The sequence below is a fragment of the Thermobia domestica genome, chromosome 8 (assembly GCF_964235325.1).
Source record: "Thermobia domestica chromosome 8, izTheDome1.hap1.1, whole genome shotgun sequence".
NCBI classification, from domain to species: Eukaryota; Metazoa; Arthropoda; class Insecta; order Zygentoma; family Lepismatidae; genus Thermobia; species Thermobia domestica.
Window position 1 is genome coordinate 289,515,770 of NC_137461.1, and position 26,597 is coordinate 289,542,366.

Consider the following 26,597-nt stretch of genomic DNA (forward strand, 5'->3'; position numbering starts at 1 on the left):
TGATCCTTTTCTTTTAGTTTAATGAAGTGAAATCTTTGAGTGTTATGTACCACGTTTTTGCTTGTTAGGCTAAAGGAGACTACGATTAAAGCAAGTAAATGATGAAAGAAAATGAAATGAAATGAAATCTTGTAAGTTTTACATTTCGCGGTTATGTCAGCAAGGATAAAGGAAACGGCGATGATGAGAAATTAATGCAATGGTGGAATAAAGAGAGTGGGAGGAAACGTGAGAACTCCGAGAAATTCCACGCACACGTTGGTTGTCTGCCACAAAGATCACTTGGCGTGATCTGGGATCGAATCCAAGGACCCTATGCACCAGAGGTGAACGCTATACCACAGAATCACCGCATGATGATGGAAGAATTGATGTACAACGGTACGTTGTATATACTTATATTTCTGGGGCAATGAGTATTTCTTTATATGTACTAGCCCAGGTTATTTCGAAGAAGAAGTTAGTTAAAAATATATATAATTGTCAAATATACAAAAAGATATTCAGATGTCAAAGAATAATGAGATTGTCTATACGTGGTTGGCAGGACAACCAGGTAACAATATAGGATATAAATAAATAGAATTATGGCAAAAGATAGCTTCGTCAAGGACGACTGAATAACAAGATAGATAAAAATAAAGGAAAGTAAAAGCGGCCGAATGAAGTGTGTATTAGTTTAATGGGCTCAAATTTAGATTACGAAAAGGAACCAGAGTGAAATTATGTTATTCGTCTTAGATGGAGTGAGAAAGTGGGAGGAAACGGGAGTATCCCGAAAAACCCACGAGGACGATGTTGTTCTCCACAAACTTACTTAGCCGGGGATCGAACCAACCACCTCACACACCAGACGTGAGTGCTCTACCACTGATATTATTATTCGCTATAAGATTACGTTTAAATGTATTTCGTCTATGGATATACAGAGCTTCTCAGGGTGAGGTGAGGGCCAGTTTTTTCCCTTATCGGGTGTGAGCTGGGGGCGCGGTGGCTCAGTAGTAGAGCGTTCACCTCCGGTGCTTGGGATCCCTGGTTCGATCCCAGCTAGCGCCGTGTGGACTTTGTGGTAGACAAACACCGTGTTCGTGGGTTTTCTCGGGGTTCTCCCGTTTCCTCCCACTTTCTTCATTCCACAATTTCACTCATCATCATCACCGTCTCCTTTAGCCTGACCGGCATAACCGTGGGACGTAAAACTTAAAGATTTCATTTCATTTTTTTTTTCATCGTGTGAGCTGTTATTATAAAATAAACTGCTAAAGACAGTAAAAAGAATCACACGAAACGTACATTTACAAATGAATCGGGTATGGATAGCCACCGTTCAAGTCACCGTTAACCGAGAAGATATTAACGGATTGACTCCACTTAGGAACTCGGCCGAGGTAATCATTACACTATCTATTGTAGAAAATACAATTTAAAAATTCACTTTCGTTCAAGAGTTACCGTGTGGAGTACCGGACATGCATACTTACATTACAGTCTTATTTAGCTCACTAGCGTAATCCTAATAACATTATAGTTTTATAAAGCTCACTAGTGTAATGCTAACAATGAGAGGTTCTAATTGAAGGACATAACATTCAGCTGTCAATATTAACGTTTCTGCTGAACTTATAGGTACACGAAATTGTTAGTATAGGCTATTCTAAACATGTGTGTCTAAGGCAGGCTTCCTATAATACAAGAATAATTTTCATTAATTCTTCAGTAAGGTGTAATGGACACTGAACCATCGTTGTGTTACTATTCTCGTTTATTAAGCATCAAGCACCAGGGATCGAACCAGACGAAAAAGTGTACCGTCTAAACCAGTTTGAAGAAACAAATTTGACTACGTCGTATAGGATAGCAACCACAATATGTAGCTCCAAGATTATTTTTTATCACTCCGAAAATTAAATGATGATACCTCGTACAAACACTTACGGTCTTCATGTTATAACTCTCATAGGACTGATTCTCTTTAAAGCAAGACCGGTCTGGAATAGACTTTTAAATGAGCGCGCAAGAAATAAAAAGAGAAATAGCATTGCAATAATATAACTAACTAATTCGATGGCCTATGGAATTCGGAGGTTCAATCCCTCGTTCACGAAAGCTCTCCATTGACTTCTGTCCTCAGCCAAATGGACCCATTTTCTATTTTGTATTCCTATTTCTGCAAGATCTAATATTGTCCTCCCATTTGCGCCTAGGTCTTCCTAACGGTCGTTTTCCGATTGGACTTCCCAGTTAAAACTGAAAGCGTTCATGTTTTCTTTCATTTTAGTTATACGACCTGTCCACCTCAGCCTCCTAGTCTTGATGACCCTAATAATGTTTAGTAAATGATATAAATTACGGAATTCCTCGTTATGAAGTTTCTGGTATTCCCCATTCCCGTTTCTCTTGGCTCCGACTATTCGTCTCAGAATCTTGTTCTCAGATACTTTGTCTACATTCTTCTCTCAAAGTAAGCGACCATGTTTCGCAACCATACAGGATAACAGGCACGATTATCGTTTCATATATTTTAAGCTTCAAATTCCTCGACAGAATTCGCAACGACAAAAGATTTTGAACTGAAATTGTAATAAACTTATTTGTGCATTATTTTGGTGTGCCCAGCTCAGACAATTTAATCATTTCATTTTAAAGTATGCTAATTTTAAACAAACAGTGTAACTAATCGTTGTACGTTCTTACAACGGATATATCAGCAACGAGGCAGACGAAGCAGCCGACGGCCTTGGCCATCGACAGCAGCCAATCACAGTCTTACCTGTGCTTACGTCACTTTGGTAGGTGGGACTCACGTGAGCAGCGGGGACAAAGAGGAAGCTGCGTGACGTAGCTAGCATTCGGCGCCAACACTTTATGAGAACAGAAGCATTTCCCACTCACTGCTGCAAACAATTCATATAAAATGTAAAGTTTTGCATATCCATTTATATTTTTGTAAGCAGAAGGCATCCACATTTTCTATTGTTATAATTTGTCCATGTCATTTGAAGAGATGTAAATATCGAGCTTAGCTCCAAATATAATCACTGTCTTATGCGTGTCATTGGCGTTATTCTGACCTAGAAATTGTCCCCTCGTGTTCTTCATTTTGGTGTGCATGGTGGAATATATGGGTATAAACGAATTCTTACTATTTTATGTTCTTTTTTTAGTTCAAATGATGCTGAAATTTTATTCTATTCATAACTTTTAAGGTTATTGTTTGAATTTTTGCCTACGTGTGGTTAACGGTGAAAGAAGCTATTACTCCAGTAATAACTTATTTCGTCGTTAACGCTCGGGCGAAATATTCGATCAATGACTACCTAATGTAATGCTTACTCTACTTGGATCATCATCCTATGGGGTAAACATCACAATATTAAAACGAATTCTCTGCTTTTACTCAATATTTAATTTCTTCGTGGATTATGGTTTTTAGTCTGTCAATTCTGTTCTCTGTTATAATAATATTACTTCATTTATTTTGTTGTCCATTTTCCAGTGGATGATGGTGCGATATTGGACATAATCTTTGATAACTTCAAGTACCCTCCTCCCATGGGCTTCGAGAAGATAATGCTGGAACAGTCATTGTTGTAACTCTGCTAATTCCGGATAGGTGGAAGGAAATGCTAATCAAAAAAGAGTAGTGGCAAAGGACGGTAATATTTGTGTAGTGGACATTTATCTTTGTAAATAATTTATTAACGTATTATATAAGTTGAAGATTGTGTACGTATCTAATTTATTAATATAGAATCTTATATCCCAGTCTTGTCTTGGGTCTCTAATAATGTACATCACATTGACATCACTTTAAGTGATCTTAACGTTTTGAAAGTAGTTTTTTCTAATGTTATTATCTAAACGTCAATATGTATGAAGAAAATATGAATGGAACTGTTACGAGAATTTGTTAATGGTCTTATTATTACCATGTTCAGTAATGAGCTCAGGAAGTTATTGCATCACAATAGGTATAAGTTCTTTATTCTTCGGTTAAAATGTTAAGATGGTGATCAGGGTTTGTAATATTATTATTAGCAATTCTAAATACTAAATATCTTCATTTAGTATCAAAGTCAATCAAAGATCTGATTTATTAATCTCATACTGTCTAATATTAAGCAGTGTAGCCGGAGGATCAGCACACATGGTTTTGAGTTCGATTCTAGAGCGAGACACAAAAGTTTCATTGTTGGCTCAGCATCGTGAGTCAGTTGAGGAGATGCTTGGATTAAAATATAGTGAATTCTGATCTAGAATGCCAGATATAATGGTGAATGGAAATTTATATGCTGACAATACATCACGCATCTAAAAGCCGTCTGTTCGTCCACAGCCCTTCTTGGGCTATAACGTTAGGAAGTTTATTTTAATGATAACAAATTATCAAGGTTTAGATAAAACTAAACGCAAGAAGCACCACACGCTCACATACGGAGAACCTAATGCTTTGAGCGAACAATAATGTCAGAAGAGAAAGGAGCTAATCAGGTTTTAGCGGTTGTTTTCAGCGTCACGACTTACTGGATGCTGACGTATCATCTATATTATAACATCCTTGGGTGAAACATTTGTATTTAATTGCCAGTTGGGTTCTTTGGTGAGTACTTTTTGGACTATACGCATATGAATGTTTGTCAAGTGATGTATTGCAAGATGAGGTCAACAGAAAAATTAAGTTATACTTAGTGATTTTTGGCCTATTGCTACTGTCTAGTACGATAAGTAATGCGTTTATGGTGGAAACTCTGTATATTAATATGCAACAACTTTTGTATGCGAGTTCGTGAAGTTTTCTTTTTTTTCTTTGTGAACCAACTGATACTAACATCTTGTTCTTTCATGGAATGGAAGGAATAGAATGATAATAGCATTTACTTCAAGTATTGAAATATAGCATATTGTTTATGAGCTCTAATTCCTCGGATACGGTATTGCAATTTGATTTGATTTGACTTCAGTTCAGCATCCCTTTCAACAACGAGGCTGTATGAGTCGTGAACCTGCAGCTTAACGTGGGATTCGAACTACATGAGCTGCTGCCGGGAATTGAACCCGGGTCTCCGACGCCAAAGGAGCGTACGCTAACCGCTTAGCCACAAGGGTGCTCACGGTATTGCAATTGAAAATTATCATTTCGCATCTTCTTATTTCTTGTAAAGTGTAGGGTTTTATCCAAATTACTTAACGCAAATTATTGGAGCGAATATTCATTCATGCATATGCTTACACATCTGTGTGATAGCAATTTGTTAAGAGATAAATGTATTTTGCAAGTATTTGCATAAATAAATATTCGTGTTTCTATTATAATTACGACATGGATTATATGAGTACGGTTTCAAAATGAAAATATGATATGTGGTTATCTCCTTTACTGCAGGTGAAGATAAATTAGTAATTAGTTAGGAATAGCAGTTGTAAAATTTGTAAGGTAACAAACTCATGTCTGTAATGAACTTCATGTATTGTAAAAAGTAGGCGTTGGAAAAACAAGTTATAGCCCATTATTTCTCATATCTATTTGTTTAACATAAAGCAAAACCTTTAAGATGTTTAGAAACAACAACTGAAGTTTCGAATGTTATGTGTTCTGGCCACACTGGAATGAGCTGGAGATTTAGGTTAGTTTTGGGTTAAATATAGATTTAATCAAGAATTAATTACGTAAATTTCGAAATATTGATCAGGTTGATCAACAAATATGTATTTTAAACAGTTTTTCTCGCTGACTTAGTGGCTAACAAGCGGTCCCAGGTCCATTGCGGTTGGGAGAGCGTCGAATGCAGTTCAGTAGCTTGGTTCAGGTCCCACTTAAAACTGAAGTCTGGCTGCTGACGAACGACTACATCCAAATTAATCAATTAATTTATTTTGAACTAATCCCAGTATGGCTATAAAGTGCCGTACCGTGGAAACTCAGCGCCTGGGGTGAAAGCATATGATGGTGCCCCCGTACATATAAATGAAGCCGACAAACTAGCCGCGAAGCGCCATGGTTCGCGCGAAGCGTTTAAAAATAAATTAAAAAAAATAAATAAATAAACCCTGCTTTTCCTTGATTTTGAGCACTTTTTATTATTTTTTTCTTTCCAATTTATATATATATTTTCTTTCTTTCCTCTCGAAATTTGCGCCACTCACTTCGGCGCCCGAGGCCATCAACCCGATCGCCCCCTCCCCAACGACACGGCACTCTTTATGAAAGTGCAGCATATTGCATGTAACATTCGAAACTTTAGATTGTTGATTCTGCACTGGGCACTTGATTGGAAGTGGCTTCTGTTTTCGACTGAAAATATAATCGTTGGATTACAATTGAAAATCTGTACATTTAGACATGTATTTATCATTTGTAGTATACCAGTCAGAATTCAAATCCATGTTAATATGATTCAACTTTAGCATATGAGGACTTTGGTCACTGGGCCACTATTGTTTGTTTGTTTTAGGCCAGCAGTGTTAAATACTTCGGCTGCCTATCTACAATCCGCAGCAAAAAACGTGCAGCATGAGCACGTAAGTTTATTGTGAAACGACGAAGTCTTTTGCTCCAAAATAAGTGTACAGGGGAGGACGTCGAGGTTTCTTACAGTGTGATTCGTGCCACTTAGACGTTATGTTGATTCCCTGGACTGTTAGGCGTAGTTTCACAATAAACTTACATGTTCATGTTGGAGGTTTTTTGCTGCGGACTACACAATCATCACTGCATTGTTGAGACTGATATATGATTTGGTACGCATTTGTGCCGTAAGGGTTGAATTTACAGTGTTATCTACCATTATGTTTCCGGTAAGAAGTTATTGGTGATGTTCCTGAATCACACCAGACGAACCTCGATATAGCACCTTCAAACATAGATACGAAACAATTAATTTCCTTAAATGTGTGTACGAACGCTCTGAAATGCGATATATGCAAGTTTCAATTTACCGAATGGTTTATGGAGGTTTAGAATTCGAATTATGCGTCCGACCTTTCTGACTGAAGCTTCGTTGTTAGTTCCAGTAGGCGAATACTAGAATGGAACTTCTAATAGATGATTCTGGCAGATATAACTTCATAACATCTATTTTTAATGCTTTCACTGTAAAAATAACAAATAAAATCTAAAATAATATGGTAATGGCGATGAGTAGTAAAAATCTCGTAGATAAAGAGTTCTAAGATAATAAGGATCTGAAATTTAAATGGTTTTATGATTTTATTTAATTTGTATTTCAAAACTGAATATGAGGTAACTTTTACAAGTATCGAAAATGAGAGAGAATCTTGCATGAAATAATGTGTTGAAGATTAAGAGAAGTATTGAAAGCTATTTTTTTTTTTAATTATTTTTTTCTTTCAAACCCTGATCATATCTCTACCTAGTTGGTCATTTATGTTATGCTGTGAATGCATGCAGTACATGAAGAGTAAGACGGGAGATATCGTTCATTACAATATGTGAAGTATTCGTTGAAGAGTTATGTTTGTTGCATAATGTGTTGACAAACCAGATAATATTAACACTGAACATTTGAGCGTATGTGAAAACACGGTAATACTCATATTTATTTACGAAAGAACTTAATAAGTTGTCTTTTACAAATTGGATGAAGAAAATAAGGAACATATCGTCGCTGCGCCTCGAAGAACCGCTATATGTTAAAACCACAACTTTTCAGAAACATAAAACATTCCGAACTCTTAAAATTTTCCCAAATACATGGAAACACTTGAAAAATGCAATAAAATTGGTTCTGCATATATTATGCGCTACACATTGTTGTAGCTTGCTTCAACAGTATTATATTACTATTTTTGTGTTTATGTAGCACCTTTTTCACCTTTATAAGCACATAGAGGATTTGTATACATTAATCAATGCGTACGTGATGAGAACCAGAAGCCTTTAATTTCAATCCATAATTTTTCATTGTTGTGGCGAAACAATTGAATATTAACTTACGACATTATGAGGGACGCTGCCTGACAGCTTTCTGGTTTATTTGCACGACATAACTCATTTTCGACAAAAATGTCACACAGCGGTTCTTCGAGGCGCTGCGACGATATACGAAGAGCAATCAAAAACTTCCTGGAATTTCTGTTGTAGCTCTCTATTAGCACAATATAAGTACACATTTTACTTAATCGCCCTCAAAGTAGGCTCATTCGGAACACACACGCTTGCTTCTTCGCTCCTTTCAGTGCTAGAAATACCAAAAAAAGTCCTCTTTTGGTATATTCCAAAGTTCAGCCGATGCGTTGGTTTTGATCTCTTCTATGGTGCGAAAAAGGGGAGGGGGCGCAGTGGCTCAGTGGTCGAGCTTTCACCTCTGGTGCATGGGGTCCCGGGTTCAAACCCTGCTCCCGCCAAGTGAACTTTGTGGTGGACAAACACCGTGTGCGTGGTTTTTCTCAAGGTTCTCCCGTTTCCTCCCACTTTCTTCATTCCACCATTTCATTCATTTCTCATAATCACCGTCTCCTTTAGCCTAACCGGCATAATCGTGGAACCTAAAACTCAAAGATTTCATTTCATTTCTATGGTGCGAAACGGGTACCGGTGCTGTTTTCTTAAAGCACTGTCACCGTAAGCTGTTTTTAAGGATACCGAAGCGCATTTTGCGCATAAATTTGATCTTTTTGCGCGTTGGTGAAGTGCAATATTTCTTTAACTAATCACCACACATTCCTCTCTTCATTACGCTACTCATGCACTGCCTGCTATGTCCTGTTCACACTTGTCAAATTCATAATTAGGTAACCTAAGGATTGTACAGTACAAGATTCATTATGATTGGATCATTAATACCGAAACTGCGACATCATTCCGAGAACTTTTTGCACTCCCTGGTATATGAGAAGTAAAACAATGCATTGTATTCATATTCAGTGGCTGGAAAGTAATTTTGAAGGACTGAGAATACAAGAAGAAATAAGTAGTAAAATAGGCACTGTTATAAATAATTCTAATTTTCATATTGCGGGCAAAAAAATACAGACAGTGCGTTTCCTTGGGTATATTTCGCTATAGAACGGATTTTGATAATATTTTCTTTAATGAATAAATTGTGTTTCGGATCTTTTGGTAACCATAGATTTTTTTTTTTTTTTTTTTTTTTAAATTGATGTTTCTGCTTCTAATGATAGAAACGGTTTTCAAAATTCTTTACGTGTACTTCTCGTATCTTTTATACTAACAAATCATTATTAGCAAGGCCTATCTTACAATGTTTTTGATATATTTCAGTGAAAGTAATTTACATAAAGTAATTTGTGTTTGTGTGTTCGTGCTTTTTTTTTTCTAAAATTAAATTTGTTAAGTAACAATGGCGTAACAAACAAAATATTAGATTATTCTTACAGAAACACAATTGCATTTTTCTAAAGTGTTTGTAACTAATATTTATTTACATGAGCGTGAGTAAGGGGCCCAGTTTCGGGTAGTTACTTCCATTTAGGAGCAGAAAGAAAAGAAAATTTATTTATATAGGTAAAAAGCTCAGTGTAGTCTGCAATATGTAGTTCACTTGTAGACCAGTTCACTTTTATAAAAATAGTACTGGCAATAGCAACGACTAGAAGTCATAGCCATCTAAATGATGTTCGGCTGAAAGAAATCAGAGTCGCACTTTTTTTTTCTTTCTTTTTTTTTATGACTTCCCGGTCACTGATCAAGGATACATTGTATTTAAAGCCTCATTTAGACTTGTTAAAGCTGGAGACTAGTGATACTATCTTACATTTGATTTCTTTCTAATTTATACATAGACATACGAGGGGTGTTCAAATGAAAAGGTACGAAACAACACTGTGGGTGTAATAGAAGTCGCCATTCACAAGTAATCCCCAGAGGCCTGAGCACAACTATCCCACTGTTTCACGAGCCGAAGGATTCCCTGTTCCCAGAATTCCTGTGGCTGCAACAGCAGCCAGCCCTCCACTGTATCCTACAGTTCGTCTTCCGAGTTGAAGCGCTTCCCTTTGAGATGTTTCCCGACATTCCTAACGTTTGCCGATTACTTTTCACCTGGTCGTTCACCTTGTCGATGAGTTTGGCCTGATTACCGTGTTTGCCTGGCCTGAACTTAGGACATCACTGAAACTCTCCCGGCCTTCACGAAAACAGGCACAGGACTTGTCGGACACACAATCTCCCCCGTATACGGCCACTATCAAGCAATGAATATCGGCCAGTTAAACCGCAACCTCAGTCAGAAATCTCATAACATCTCGCTGCACCTCAAGCGTCAAATTTTTCACATGATTTCCTGACGCACTGCCGCGTCAATTGGACGCAACACACAATTGTCTGATTCTCTTCTACGTCGTGTCAGAGCCGCCCGCGCATGCACATAACCACGCCGGACACTACATTCTCTTCCCTAGATGTCGCACTACGTTATTCCAAAGTGGCATGTTCTGTTTCAACCGGTTTGGTTTGAACGACGTTTCGTACCTTTTCATTTGAACTCCTTGTAGTAATTAATAAATACACGAGTTGTGATTTCCGCGAAGCAAGAAGACATTTATATACTTCATGAAAGAGATCTGGAAAATTAGAAACTTAAAATTTCCCTTCTTTTTGAGAAAAACTAGAATAAAAATAGTTTTTAATAAAAATTAATAACATTGGTTTCAGAAATGGCAACACTAGTCTATGGCTTTGAATGATATCTACTCTGAAAACAATACCATACTTTATTTCCAATTCCTAGAGATGTCACGTAAGTTACCACGTGGCATTTGTTGGTGTTCGGGAAATATTTCATTACGATTTCTGCTGTCAAGTATAACTGTGAGTATTTATTAGTTAGAAACAACTGAAAATTGTTATTAATTTCTCATGAGATTCCAATATTATGGTTCGGTTATATACAGGGTGTCCCACATAAAACCGGTACGCCTTACGCACGAGATTCAAATAATACTTGAACAGCAACAATGAACTAACATGTTTACAAGAGATGCTGGAAGTGGTGGCCATGGGCATCCAGACATCGTTGACCTCTTGTGATGACGTTACCAGCAAAACACTGTAATTCTGTAGGCGTGATGCTGTTACTTTCTCTAGTAATGTTCCGTTTAAGATCATGTATTGTGTGAGGCTTGTCAGCATGCCTGTCTTTAATGTAAAATTCCAAAATATCAATTCTCTATTCTAATGCAAACTGCCCCATTTCTGTCACAAATGATCCTTGTTACCAGGAGAACTGATTCAACACATAACACGTTGCAACAACTCAACAATATGAGCTTCTCAAAACAACTGACTCACCAACTCACTGCTGCACTCAACTTTCCGATAAATTGTAGTGTAGCCAACTTTTGAGACTGTTGTCACCCCACAAGCAATTTAACTGGAGATGATTAACCGGTACGTAAGGCGTACCGGCTTTCTGTGGGACACCCTGTAGAAAGCGAAGAAGGAATCCGGATGCGATTTCATCATATCAGTTTATCTTGTCCCTTGGTGTCATTGTACTTTATCTTGTATTGCTACTTATTTAAGTTTTCTGTACAATTATCGAGACGTTATTCTCTATTTTCTGTGACAAGTGCAAACGTTTTGATAAATTAACTCTTCTTTCTCCTTCAATATTTTTGTTATGCATCACTAATAATAAAATCAAACCATTCCTTACGAAAAGAAGGAAGTTGTTATTACTTAATAACGTAAAATGTACATTGAATGTATATGCTTATACCAGGAATATATTATTTTGTGTTTTTATCACTTTTAACTTATTTTCAAAACACTATGGAGAAATTTGTATTTATTAATACTGTGTTTATGTAATTTTCCTTTATTCATGAAAGACAATAAATCGTAGTTGTATGGTAAAACAATGGAAGAAACAAGTTTCAATTATAAGTGTAAAAATTCGAAAGTTGTTATTATTACATGAATTGATGATATGTTAAGGAAATATTAAAACTAATTTGATTTTTTTCTTTTTGTATTTAAATAGGTATTTATAACAACTTGTGAAATTAAGTTTAATGTAATTAGTGATATGATGCCAGTTAAATTTTAAATTTGTTGCTTAAGGCCTGTAAAAGGTGCTTGTTAAAGGTTGTGTTGATGGTTACGCCTCCCTTTCGGGAAAGATTAACGAGTTCTACGGGTGGGTTAGAGGTAAAGCACTACATTTAACTCGATTTGGGCCCTCATGAACTCAGAACTTACTCGACCTCAACCTCATAAATTGAGCATGAAGTTGAGTCAGCATGATGAGACTAATAGTGTGATTCTGATGTTGGGTTGATAACGTGAGCATGATGTCAGAATAACGTAAGTTTGAGATCGAGTGAGTGATGTCGAAATGATGTGGGCGTAAGGCCGAGTGAGTGTGATGTTGGGTTGGTGATATGAGCGTGTGATATTAGTTTAATGTGGCACCTATGATCAGATTACTCTTCGGCTACATTTACCCCCTTAGCTTTCCGAAACACTCATGTTACAGAGGTGGAATGAACCGCATGGGATCGGGGGTAGGAATGAAATAAATGCCGCCCTCAGCACGTGACCAGGATCACGGTCTGGACGTCCGGTTGGTATTAGACCATTACCGACTGTCGACCACGATGGCTTTAAGTTACGGCTGTGGTATTCCTCAGATCTTAGGAATGCATCAAGTTGCACTAAAAATACAATGACCCTAGTATTAAGTAGAATTCAAATCCACCAAGTTGCTCAAGAGATAACTGAAATTGTTATATGCAAATATATAATCTGATGTCAGGGGCAGAATATTGTTAACTGAGAAGCTTCCGTGCACTACAATTTTTAGCCAACAACCTTCGCGATTTCTTCGTCAGTTGTAGCCTCCACCCATATATGTTTTGTTTTTCTTCTGTCATGTCATTCAGAATACATTGTCGAATTTTCCTTTTTTTCTGTGTGTGTGTGTTTTGATAGCGTATAATTTTATTTTCTTCCGCATTATTCATATTACTATCCTGGTTTTCCTTTCATCTGCTATTTTATTATCTTCTCCATACCCACATTTCGGAAGCCTTTATTCGTTTTATCGTCGTTTTCTGTAATATTTAAAAGAGTACAATATTTGACGCATAGCTTTTCTTCTTCCTCAAGATCTCTCTCTCCACGGTCCTATTCTTATTTCAGTTTCTGTTCACAGATCTTTATAAGTAGTATATCTAGATACCTACGTAAAATACTACTGTGACGTCATCAGCAGCAAATCTTATGAAATATGAACGTATGACTCCGCTCAAAGTTCTGAGACGCGTTGTGACAGAAATACAAGAATCCATACGATGTGACCACAGTCATAAATACAAATACGCTGGCACTTGTATTCCATTCCGTACTGTAGTGCGTGTTGAATCCATCTGCAAATACCCGCGAAATAGAGAAACGCAGAATTCATAAAGTCAGAAGGATGTAAGGAAAACCAGTACAGATAAATCTAATAACAAAATGATACAAGGAAAATGTTAAGTTATGCAATTCTGAAATTGATATATAGAGAAGATCGGAAAATCAATCATTTATGCGAAATAAGATTCATGAAAGCCAATTCATACTGAAAACTCAAATAAACACAAATTGGATTAAAACTGCTTTGTTGGGAAGTATTCAAAAATAGTTTCAAATCTGACATACAAGATCTTAGATTTATAAGACATACCTTGATATCCTTTTTTTCTCGTAGAAGAAAAAAGTCGATAGTTTCAAGTGCATATGCCAGCTATTCTGAGCATTCCGAGTTATCAAATTTAGAATTCCACAGTACAGGTTTCTAAGTTTACTATATCATTATAATGTAACGTATTTGAAAATTTGTTGTTTCTATGTGCTAAGATTGTGTTATGTATATCTGGTTATGCTTGAAGTACAAAATTCCTAATGTTAAAATAATTTTTTGTAACTAAGGTCACTTTGTATAAATAATAAACTCTTACGTGTCAGAGCTTACGTAATATTTATGGTACAAATTCTTCTGAAGTGAAATGAAATGTGTGCCTAGGTATATCATTTACATTGTGCATAAGGCAAGGTTTTTTTAAGTTTTACAATTGTGAACTTACAGGGTGTTGACAGTTTAAACACCCAACTCCTATCACAGTATTTATAAACTTTAAGATTAGTTTTTCGTACAAATTTCAGTTTTTCAATTCGTACTAAATGTGTCACCTTTTTACGTGTAGAAGTAATAAATTCCATTTCATATGTAATCTTGTAATGTTATTCAAGAACTTGAGAGTATTCTAATATTATTAAGTGTAATATGGTGGTGTTACTGCTTGGTTGAAATCTGTAAATACATAATGATTTTGTGGGCCAATAGCGTAAAATGGAACTTTCATCGATCCGTGAGCCGCCGCTTTAGATATTTTTCCTCCATTTTCCGTATCTTCACGATATATTTTGTGGTCGTGAGATGCGCTCCAATTAAACAAATTCGTACTCCTGGCTGGTGTGGAGCCATAAGTGCAATAAACAAATAATTGTACCAGTTATTCACCAATAATGTTCTCTAAGCAAGCGGTGAATGGTTGCATGGAAACTCAACTTAAAAACTAAGGCTGAGCTAAAGTAGCAACATTACAATAACTTCATGTTTAAGTTTGTTCCTTCAATTAATTTATGTGGAAAATACTGTACATGAAATATTTCTACCAACATAGATTATGTAAAATGTGTACGTATACTGCATACTTTAAGAAAAGAAAATAGAGACATTGTAAAGACGCTCAATCTTGATATTTCAACATGATTTAATTTTTAGATAACAAAAATTAAACATCACAGCTCCTTTTGCCGTGTTAATAGAAGCAAACGTTTTCCAAGGATGAAGATCAATAGACGAAGAATACTGTATTTTATTAATATTTTAAAATGTTATGTGCTTATTCCTGTCAGGGCGTCAGACAGTTTTGAAAATCAATTTACCGCTTACGTAGATAATGCGTGTTAGCAATAAAAACAACATTTTCTTTAATCAACGAGCGTAAAAAGTTCGTCACTGAGTTATCTATGTCTGTGTATGAGTGTCTCTGCCTGTTATTTGCGATTTTTTTTTTCAATTTTGAGCCCTCCATTCAGTAGAGTATCAAAATCTATCTGAGAAAGTGATGAAATTTTTCGCGTCAGTCTTACTGTTCCCGAGATACTGGCCAAAAAATGGCCGATTTTCGGGATTTAAAGAGCCATATCTCGGGAACCCTAAGTTATAGAGAGAGGATATTGATGTTAATCAATATCTAAAAGAATGGTAAATATTTTGGCACTAAATAGTAACCGGTGGCCACTAGTTTGGCCAGTGGTCACTAGTTAATATTGGTACCAAAATGTTTACCATCCTCTTAGATATTGATTAACATCCTCTTAGATATCATCTCTCTATGACTTACTGTTCCCGAGATATTGGCCAAAATATAGTTCCCATTTCGGGAGATTTAAGGAACCATATCTTAGGAACCACAAGTCATAGAGGGATTATATTTTGAGATTTTTTGCGAGAAACAAAGGAAGATGTGGATAAAAAGATTTACATGTAGTGACAGTCATCCTTCCTGCTCCATCTCTCCATTCTTTTTAAGTTCGTTCTCTGAACGGTGTTGGAGCATTCTCAGCTGATTTTTTATCTGTTTCCTGGTTTTTACGTATAACCTACTACTTTGAAATGGATGTGTACAATAATAATTTTGGGCAATGACTGTTTGAACGAAATTAAAAGTCACGAACCAAATCTAGGAGCTTGTCATTAGAAACTAGTTTGATAATCCAGTTATAGGGAGAAGTGTGGCAAAAAAAAAAAGGAAGTCGGTAGGAGCTTGCGCACTAGAGAAATTAAATAACAGCTTTACTCGTTGGTCTGGTAGCTAGCGCGTCTTTGGTTCATGGAATTGCGGGTTCAATTTTCGGTGGGAGAACATTGGAATTGGAATGCATTACAGTTGTTCGGATTTGACGTTAAACTGTAGATCCACGTCTCGTATAGCCTCGGAGCTGAAAAGGAACACAAAAGTTTAAGAAAACAAAAAAGAAGATTGTCACAGAAACTTTAAAAAGTCACGAACTAAGCTTATCATAACAATCTGGTTTCGTTTAAGTAGGTTACGGGCAAATGTGCAGCGAAGCGTAGAAATATCCGTAGAAGTTTTTACGATTGTTCACGTAACAAAACAATGATTATTTTATCAGGAAAATGGAACTATCTGAGTAGTTCTTAATCTTTTTTTGTGAGTTCAGTTTCATTTCTCACTAGCAGCAAATCGATAAACATTAGTTGATTCCTGCCGGCTGATATGCCCGAACCGTTACAAAACTAGGTCGCGGGTTCGAATTCCGTTCAACGTATACTGTGTTATGTACTGTTTTTCCACCATTCGTTATTACCATCCATTTCTCATAGTCTCTTTTAGACTCAAGGGCAGAAATATGATACGTGAAACTTCAATAAATAAATAAATAAGGGTTAATTGCTGGACGTCTTGATATACGATACTTCCACTGCTGTGTTCATAGTGAAAATTACTTTTTCCTGGATTTTGTCAAATCTTTTCCCTTCTCCTTAATATGAATATGCTATGAAGATTCGTTCACTGTGCGATACTGACCGAAAAAGAACAGGAATACGCTGTCATACTCTTTCTGCAGGACCTCTGGTGCTTGGGGTCCTTGGTTCGATTGCAGCTCGCCTTAAGTTAATTTTGTGGTGGACAAACACTGTGTTCGTGTGTTTTCTCGGGGTTCTCCCATTTTCTTCATTTCATTAATTTCTCATCATCATCACCGTCTCCTTTAGCCTAGCCGAAAAAAACCGTCGGACGTAAAAATATTTCATTTCAAGATTTTCTTTCTGCAGGAATATGTTAACTGTACTGGGAAATGAAAAGGGATGAAATCTCTAGTTGAGTTGATTTTAACGTCCATTTGAGGAGCGAGGCTATATGAGATGCTACGTACTGATTAACGTAAATCCGAATCCGTAAATCCGAGCTCCCGCCGGGGATCGAACCTGGGTTTCCCACGCCTAAGGCACGTATGCTAACCACTTAGCCACGAATGAGCTTTGAAATCTCTAGTGTTACGTCCCACATACATGCACTGCAGGTTGAAGAAAATGGATAATTAATGATCATTATGGTTGATTCGGTGGAATGGTAATGTGGGATGAATCGGGAGAACCCACGGGCATGTTGTCTACCATAAAGTTACATGATCTGGGATCAAAGTATGGACTCCTTCGATCATAGGAAAGCCGTACCAATAAGCGACCATGCCGTCTTACAATTGTATTGGAATATGATCATTTTCCTAGGTCTGAGAAAGTAGTACTAGATATCTATGCAAAGTTCTGAAGTATGAATTACTGTCTGTTTACAGAACTATTCTGTAAATTTTCCTTGTGAAAAAATGCCGCCTTGATATGGAATTAGCGAATTACTATATTGATTTCTATAACTGTGTACATGTGTTTATGTATTAAATCACAATTCATAATGTAATCGAATCGTTATTTCTTCTAAGTTGTATTTTATTGTTTTAATTTGAATCTCTTCACATTCAAAACATTGTTTTACCATACACTTTTGTATCTGATTTTTCTCCATGACTTTACAATTAAATCGCATGATTTTATTTTGCATTTATTTATTGTTAATCAGTATTCTTGAAGACTATGTATAATAATAAAATTATAAAATATATCTAAATATAAAGTTTATTATTTTCCCCCTATCTTTTACAACTTAAGTTCAGTGAAGTCTAGCCCTCAGAAAGGAATATGTAGCCTATGATATATTCATATAGTTTTAAATTAAGTAACTTATACACAGTCCCTAATAGCATGTTGGTTTGCAGCAAGTCTTTCACTATATTTGATTTTAACTTGCTAGACTTTCCGTGCACTGTACACCTGCTGCAGGCTTTTTGAAAGAGTTACCCGTAAATGTCGTAATTTGATTTTCACTTGCTAGATTTTACTTGCCTCGGAGGCTTGCTGCAACTTTGTAGCAAGTGTGTCAGTTCTACTTTCTATCAACAGGTGGCACAAAAGTCTAATCTTAGAAATCTCCCCGCCAGGCCGCCATTTGTAGTAGGTGCGAAGTGTATGAAAGGAAGTGTGTTACAGCTTGTTGTCGCCATCCGACAACTCATAACTATATGTTTAATCAAAGACATATATATAAAATAATCATTTTGTGACTTTTTGATAAAAACACTTCTCTTGGCAACACTAGATAGCTAATCTGAATTTGTTGTATTAATAGGTATAGAAAAAAAAAAGAATAGCGTTGGCGGGTAGAGTGAGAGAAGGACGGAAGGGAGTGACTGTTCATTTCAATACGACAAGTGGTAAATTACACTCTTATTTAGTGTTGTAAATGATTCAAACTCCTTTTAAATGTGTGATTCACGTAAAAATGTAAGTTTCGTATGATAGTTGCATTAATAAAGGAGAATAAAGAGAGAGAAAGGTAAGATGGTCTGTAAAATGAACGCAAGAAGTATCAATGTGCAGTGTTAATAGTCTTAACATATCCAGAAGTGTATACTACGCTCAGAAAAGTAATTGTGTGGTGAAAGATTACTATACTGCATATTTGTCTGACAACAAAATCAGTGTTTTGGGGCAACTTATCCTACGGCTAGCGGGGTGTTGATCGTCATAATTTAAGAATAGTCTTCTTTTATTCCTACCGTGAAATTTTATATTTATGACGATAACTAACGGCCTATCGGTTTACGGTGCCAACATCAATAGGTCAAATTCAGTGTCGCCAGAGTGTGCACATTGTATATGAATAACATGTATATGATGTGTGATCATTACGAACATAGCGATATTGTCACATTTTGCTGTTGCAGAATTTTAGGCCATATTGTCATTTTCTTTGATATCAATTGGATTCTTAATTCTTGCTGGTATGAGTGTAAGTTTGCATGCAGTACCTTCTGCAAGCGTTTCACTTCCATAAGTCTTGTGTAGTCAACAGGCAGTGGCGAGGTGTGCATTAACCTTGTATACCCGGCGTAGACTTTCCATTGTAAAAGAAAAATGCATGTTTTACTAATTCTTTTACAAGTACATAACTTGGTCTCGCCAAGTTATATATTTGTATTATAGTAAAATAACGCACTTTTCTTCTGCAATGGAAGTGCAAGTTGTACTCATTAATGCATGCCTCAATGGGATATCACTAGCAGAAGACTTGCAGAGGAAGCAAAGTGCTTGCTGCAGGTTTGCTATGCTAACTTCCACACACTTGCACCAGACTTGCAGTCCAAGTATATACCTGCAGAAGACTTACTATACTCGATGAAAACCTGCTGTAGACTTGCAATGCAAGTATATACTTGCAGTGCAAGTGGTATGCTTGCAGAGACTTGCTTTCAACCTACACAAACTTGCTGCCAACTTGTGCACGTGATATGCTTGCAGATACTTGCGTCAAACTTGCACTAACTTTTTGCCGACTTGCAGTGCAAGTGGAAACTTGCTGTGCAAATAAACCCCTTTCAGAAACTTGCTTAAACTTACCATACACTTGCACTGCAGGCGTGCTGCAAGCTCGAAGAGCGTTAACTAGTTTACTATCTGGGAGTAATGTAATGCTGATATTTTAGGCGGGTATATGCTCCATCCCTTGTCACACACACACACACACACACACATATATATATATATATATATATATATATATATATATATATATATATATATATATATATATATATATATATATAAAGTATGGGGTGTTTTATGATTCTTATTACAATGGTTGAAAGTAGTGAAAGTAAACACGAAAACAAGCAAAAAAAAAAAGTACATTACACCAAAGCCGAAAGTAGCGTCCTTTCCGAGTTATGAGCGTGGGAAAGTGCAGAAAATTGAATTCCGAGCATTAATAGTGTTAGAAGAAACAGTATGCAGAATTTCAGACGAAACCATACTTCTATTTTCGATAAACGTCACATTCAGGATATTCGGGAAATTACGCAAGATTTAAAGTTGAAGGGATGAATCTCCTTTCTTTCCATTTTATCTTCTTTCGGGTGGTCTTGAAGTTTCTCCATTGCGCAGCTAGCTCCTTGCCGTCAAGTCGTCTTTATAAGTAGCAATAACAAACGTTTAAGACTTCAATTTTTATTTTGAGGGAACATTTTCCTTATCATAGCATATTAGTTACTAATGTAATGTAACGCAATGTAGGCCTATACGTAGTATTGGTTACTATGTTCATGACACAAATGACAATAATTAATTTGACTCGAAGTTAGACTGACTAAAAACTATAGGCTACTGAGACTTAAACGTAAATTGGCTTGTTGTTCGTCTGCCCGTCCATAGCTGACTGGCTGACTCTTTTTACCGTCTACCCGTGCTTATACCAAGCAGAGGGGCTCGCAAAGAAACCTGTTGGTGTGAGAGCTAAAAATAACTATGACTACCTATCGAAGGGAATGTTTGGAGACGAGGTTTGCGTTCTACGCCGGATTCTAGCACCTTATTTGGAGAAACGAGAGGGTCCACCAAGATTTACGTCACAGACGTAACACACACACACACATGCATATTCGTCTGTTTGATGAGAGAAAAAATCTTAAAAGTGCTTGTATACGAAGTTCACTTAAAGGCCGATGGGGATTTAAATTTCGAAACTACCCTGTCCGGCAGAAATCAAAAGTTATCTTAAAATATCATATCTTGCTTCTTTTTTGTAGCTGGACAAAAAAATTGTGAAATGTATGCTAATATTTTAGTGCATCAAGAAAAAATTATTCAAGGGCTCCTTTTTTCCTTGTCAATTTGTTGCTGCCTCAATTTCCAAAGTTCCCTTTCATTTGCCAAAAAGTTTTGCCCCCAAAAGTATGAAAATATATCAAAATGGGACTTTCAGGAACAAGATTTGGATTTACGCTAGGTGCACCACAGAAAGGGGGTTTTGTTTTTCTTTGAATTTGATCAACCCAACCCAACGCTTCATCACCCCTCGTAAAAACAATGTTTCTCTTCCTTTTTCTCCCAACTGGTATTTCAGTTGTAAGTTCGTAAACTGGAAAACAAATCTTCTTCAGATTCTTTCCATTCATTTTCTGTATCTCTGTAAGAACCGTGAAAATCTGAATCATTCATTATTTCCGCGATTACCTCATCACTTAGAAGTTCTTTACGAGTCGAACCACGTACCGCGGTAATTCCTATACTTGTAATCGGACGATCCATCACTGCCTATAGAAATGGAGCAACCGAGAAAATACACAGACAAAAGCAAAACACACACACCAAATGCTAAGGTCAGATAATATACATGCTGTTATGACCTGTGCTTTCTTTGCTGTGGTTTTTTATCGAAACGAAGCAGAAACATGTTACCTCTGCGACTCCCACATGAAGGGCAAGAAACAGAAATATGAATGGAGCACTTATGTCTGGACGCAAAGGACAAATGTTTTGCCTATGACTGCATATCACGAGCAAAATCTGATTGTTGCCATCCTGCAACATAGAAAGGAGTAGGAAATTGACTATTTTTTTTAAAAAGTCTGAAATTAAGTGCATATACCCTTTCTTTTTAAATGTTTAAATGCCTGGACGCTCGTGAGCGTATAGCGGATTCAACGTTAGTAATGGGGTGGACGCTCAGGGTCGTCCATCGGTTTTTAAGTTTTAAAAAGTTAAAATTTTCTTAAATAATATTCGATGAGTTGGACTATATGGTTACATAGGCGCTCGACAAGACGTTTGTTTTAAAGGGAACAGAAAAGCAAACAGAACTCTGCAAGACTGATCACTATTGTCACCAAATTTCTTCCACTGGCCTTCAAAGCAGGGGCGGATCCAGGACCGACTTCTGGGGGGGCGGTGGGTTGTCATACTGCTACTTGTAAGGGATCCAAACTTTGGGATGGGTTTTATTTATATATATATAAAATAAGAAGGTTTCCCCTTCTGGGGGGGCGATCGCCCCCCCCCCCTGGATCCGCCCCTGCTTCAAAGGGTTAACATCGATTAAGTTTTCTTGCGATAATGTGATGATGATGTCCAATTTTTAAAGTCCATTCGGAAGTACGGTAACGAACACGTGGGTCATAAAAACGAATTTCAAATAACGGTTGGGCCATAATTTTAGTGAAGTTTATTAATGTCTTTTATTATATTAATATTTGTTGTTTTAAGATACTTAAGTGGCAAAACTTCAAACACATCAAAATATAAACAAAATTGTTGTTATCCTCTTTCAAAATGATATATGTGATTATTAGAGTAATTAATTACTAGCATTGTTTACTATTAAACACAAAGATATTATGCTTATAGGTATATCAACTCATTATTGTAACATAAAATAATTTCTAGTGTAGTGCCTTGTACTCCTAAATTTCACGTGAATTAATTGTATTATTATTATTATAAGAAAGCATTCATATTCATTATTTACTTTCATTAAAAACAACTTCGAACATATTGGAAAAGCAATAGAATAAATTTGTATCTGTTTTCTTTTATTTTTTATGAGTAGTAGTATTATTTTAACTATCATTACTACTGTGAAACAATGATATTACATACAAATTAAATTCAAATAAAAATACATGTAAATATTTTCAAAATATAAAAAAATTCTCTTAAACCCCAAATAACATTAATTATTCATGGCACACTACATTTATTACATTCTGGTTAGAAATTAACCATGAATGGACCAGGCAGTGGATGGTTTGTCAGACCATTACACTTTTAAAGTGTCTACCCTCCTAAATTTAGAATACACTGCCCACATTATTATAGTTATCTGTCCCCCAACCCCGAGATGAGGGTGAAGGATAGAATGAAAGATTAAAATTTAAAAGAATATAGAAGGGAATGATACAAAAATTGCCTGCGCTGAGCTTTAAATAAATATAATATTACCTTAAAGTAGGAGGGAACCTCATTTCATGCCTTGGCAAGCCACTTGGCATGTTTCCTTCTTTGATAAAAGGCTTCGGCCGTCCGGAAGTCACATAGTGGGTCACGGACTCCTACTAACGCCAACACGTACTACGCAAGTACTACAAATCGTAACAGAATAATTATGTTGTTACACAATCTTTTTTCAATTACCAAAATCATTGCAAGTGTCAATTTCATGAAATATTAGCAGTCCGGCTCGATGAGGTTTTGTTTACCCTACAGCTACTCGAGTTTTTTTCAACACAAAAAACTATTTCAAAAGGTTTCATTTGCCAATAAAGGACTAATGTAAATTTATAAGCTATTAAGTGGTTTCCAGCAATTCTCTTTGCTGTAAGGAACAGTAGCATAGTACACAAATTTGGTTTCTCAATATTCGTAGTAACTAATTGCACAAAAATTTGACTAATTTCATATGGCTTAATTTGTAATTTCTTTTCTTTCGCGATATTTCTCTATGCACATCAATTTTACTGCATTCAAATTGAACACTAAATGGACTTTTTCGTTTCACTCGGTTTTTCAATTTACCTGTGTACTTGACCTTCGCTATGGCGTCACAATCAGCTGATGGCACATCACTGATAGTAATTGGTGATCGACATTTAATTTTATTGTTACGTTTGTCTTCAAATCGCTTAGACGTAAGGAGTTTGTTCATCCAATTACCATATTCTTACTAAAAAGGTTTGTAACTTTTGTTAACAGGTAATGCGTGGTCAGCACCTGACCCCTTCACTAAAGTATGAACTGCTAATTGCTACTGTGATTCAATTTGGAATTTTGATCACTTTTTTCAAGAATACATGCAGAGTATTGATTATCGTGATGAGACAAAACAACTTTACATTTACGACTACTTGTTTGTACATTGCTTTGACTATGAGCTTTATTTCTCAAAGAAAATTTACGAACAAACTGTGAAAATTTACGAAAACAGTACAACATACATTTTACTCTTTTTAATTTCCGTCTGACTTTACATATTTTCTTTTTATGTTGCCGGTGCTTTTTGCTACAACGAACTCGCAAATTATATTTCTTTACAATTTTGACGAACAACATTTCGTAACCTACTGAAATTTCCTGGACAGGTTTTTAATTTTATTTCCCACGTTACTAGGTTATTGTTACTATCATAAGACCTACAAGGCATAAAGCCGTTTCCATATCTTCTAAATTTATAATTTGTGTGCAAATGAATACGCAGAAAGTAACACATCCCATTTGTTTTACTTGTATTTGTTTTACTTTGAACTCACAGCTTAAAAAACTACTCTGCCCATGACATACCTCAACAACCGTAACAGACAAAAAATAAACAAGTTTCGTGAAAGGGAACACATTCTAATTTACTGGGTAGCAAGGTGCCGGGGAAGCAATTCTGCTTTACGAAACATAATACACTACAAGGATGCGTGAATGGCCTAATCTTGTCTTCTTTTTTAACGCAATTTATTACTACATTAGTAAACCTTTTTTAGTGTAGCACGTGTTGCACCCAAGAATGTTTTTCGTTCCTTTACAGAACAATCAGCTGGCAGCTGATTCACACGTGTATCTGCGGTAGGCGTAACCAACTCAATCGTTGAGGGTAACGGTCGAGAAACATTTTTTTTCAACAGCTGGGTTGCGTTCGTTCCTTTTTCTTTTTCTGCTTTGCTTATTTTTACAATACTATTTGAAGAAGATACAAATTCCTTGGCCTTGTCTAACTCAACTTTAACATGACTAACAACAGGAGTTATTTCTTTTCCTACATTTAATTTACAATCGAGTATTTCATCAACCTGTTCAAATTTATAGTCAAGAAATTCAATGCTGGCTTGACTTAAAATAACAACTGGTGGTTGAGAATTAACACATGGTAAAATAGTACAACTCTCAGCATACTTATTTTCCATTGTCCAAGTTGAATCCTGGTAAGCCTTACTGTCTCTCTCTGCCCGACTTCCTAGTGAAGTCTCCATACCTCATCCTCTTGGCTAGTTTGGCACTCTGTTTCTGAAAGCTTGGAGTCAGCCTGTGGGACATCCCATAAACCGTTGGCCTGCTTAGGAAACTATGGTCAAAGTTTGCTTCCCTTGAACTTGGCAATTTGCTTCTGCAAGCTTGCCTTCAGCCCGAGTCCGTCCCAGAAATTGATGGAATGCTTAGGAAGCTGACGACCAAAGTTCCATTCCTCTCCTCTTTGATGTGATTTCGGATAGATTCTAGGTTCATTGCTTAGCTAACCCCTTAACTTACTAATAGATCAAATAGTCACACCTATAAACCCAAACCAGTACTAGGCCTGACTCGTGCCCTCCCAATCTAGTGAAAGTTTTCTTTTGTTTGTGATTGTGTTTTAATTGGAGCACGTTGGCATGTAACTCAATACTTTTCATAGACATTTTCTGAACATTTTGCCCAAGCTCGTGAAACCTGTAATATTGTTGAAACTAATAAATGCAACTATTCTGCAAAGAACTAACTTTTTTTTTGTTAGTTCAGAAGTCCATAAAGATTGTCGGATAATAAATCTTAATCAAGAAATGAACACCTGCTTTCTTAGAAGTTCAGTGTTGGCTGGGGCCAGCGCTACCATATAAAACAAAGATTTTCAGATTGGCTGTTACCTGAGTTCCTGGTCCAGATTGTAACTTTGCCCCTCGAGTTATAATTGTTATATTGCAGATACTTTGTTGATCAATTCAGAAGAATTTTGGATCGTTACTAAACAATTTTTATGGGTACGATCTACGCAGGCGGATACCGCCGGCCCACCATACTGTGGTACTATATCTGTTTCTTTGTTGGATTAAATGTTACCTGAGGTGTGCGAAACACTTCAGTGGATCTGTAAATGCTCAATGGGCTAATATAAACGTATGAGTATATTGCATGCGCTAAAGAAAAGGACGATAAGCGCGAAGGCATCATGGTGAAATAATATTATTAATGCGTAAAGTTGTTCGATAATAGCACATACTATTGAATTGTCAAAAAGCTCATGGATATGATTATCACCTTAAGTTCGTGCGTCCTTGTGTTAAACTCAATAAAGAACTTACGTTATTTTTACTTGGAGATTTTTTTCATGTGTTAATTTCCTCGGGCTCCCCTTAATTCATAATTATTGAATCGACGACGAACTTGCATACCAGAAACTAGCACTTTACTACGAAATCACTGTGTTTTTATGTTGTTGATTTTTCTTAATTATGAATAAAATTCGATTCTTAAAGTTGGAACATTAATTAGTGTACTAATTACCTCAGGATGCAAATAATGTCAATAATATTGCAAATTAATACACTACAACTTTTTACTAAGATATTCAAGTATATTCAAATAATTGGTAGTAAATAAATAGATAAATGCATATGTAGTTTACTTTTTGAAGAAGCCCTAAATTCTGTTACTTTTCTTATTCTTTGTTTTATTGGCAACGTCATACACATTTGAAAATCACGCACCTCATCTTTTGCTAAGTTATTTCCCTACTGAGCGGCGCAGACAATTTGCCATCAATCGACATATAACGTACAAACATGGCGGTCATTATTTTCAGTGCACGAGTAGCAGACCTTAATTCTATCACAAATTTCGACTAGTTAGAATCACCGCATGAGCAAAAGAAAGTGCTCTCCGTAATCAGCCAGCTCTGATGTAATTTTAGGGCAATAA

At 36.3% G+C, this 26,597-nt stretch overlaps 1 protein-coding gene across 2 annotated transcripts in view; it reads left to right on the top strand.

Moving 5' to 3' along the window:
• LOC145693696 (SPRY domain-containing protein 7) overlaps nt 1-15,805 on the top strand; it is a 38,444-nt gene extending 22,639 nt beyond the window's left edge. For both annotated transcript variants that reach the window (XM_081769965.1, XM_081769966.1), the window contains exon 5: nt 3,497-15,805. In XM_081769965.1, coding sequence (XP_081626091.1) covers nt 3,497-3,594 — 98 coding nt within the window. In that variant the 3' untranslated portion in view covers nt 3,595-15,805. The remainder of the gene's footprint in view (nt 1-3,496) is intronic.
• The last annotated feature ends 10,792 nt before the right edge of the window (nt 15,806-26,597 follow it).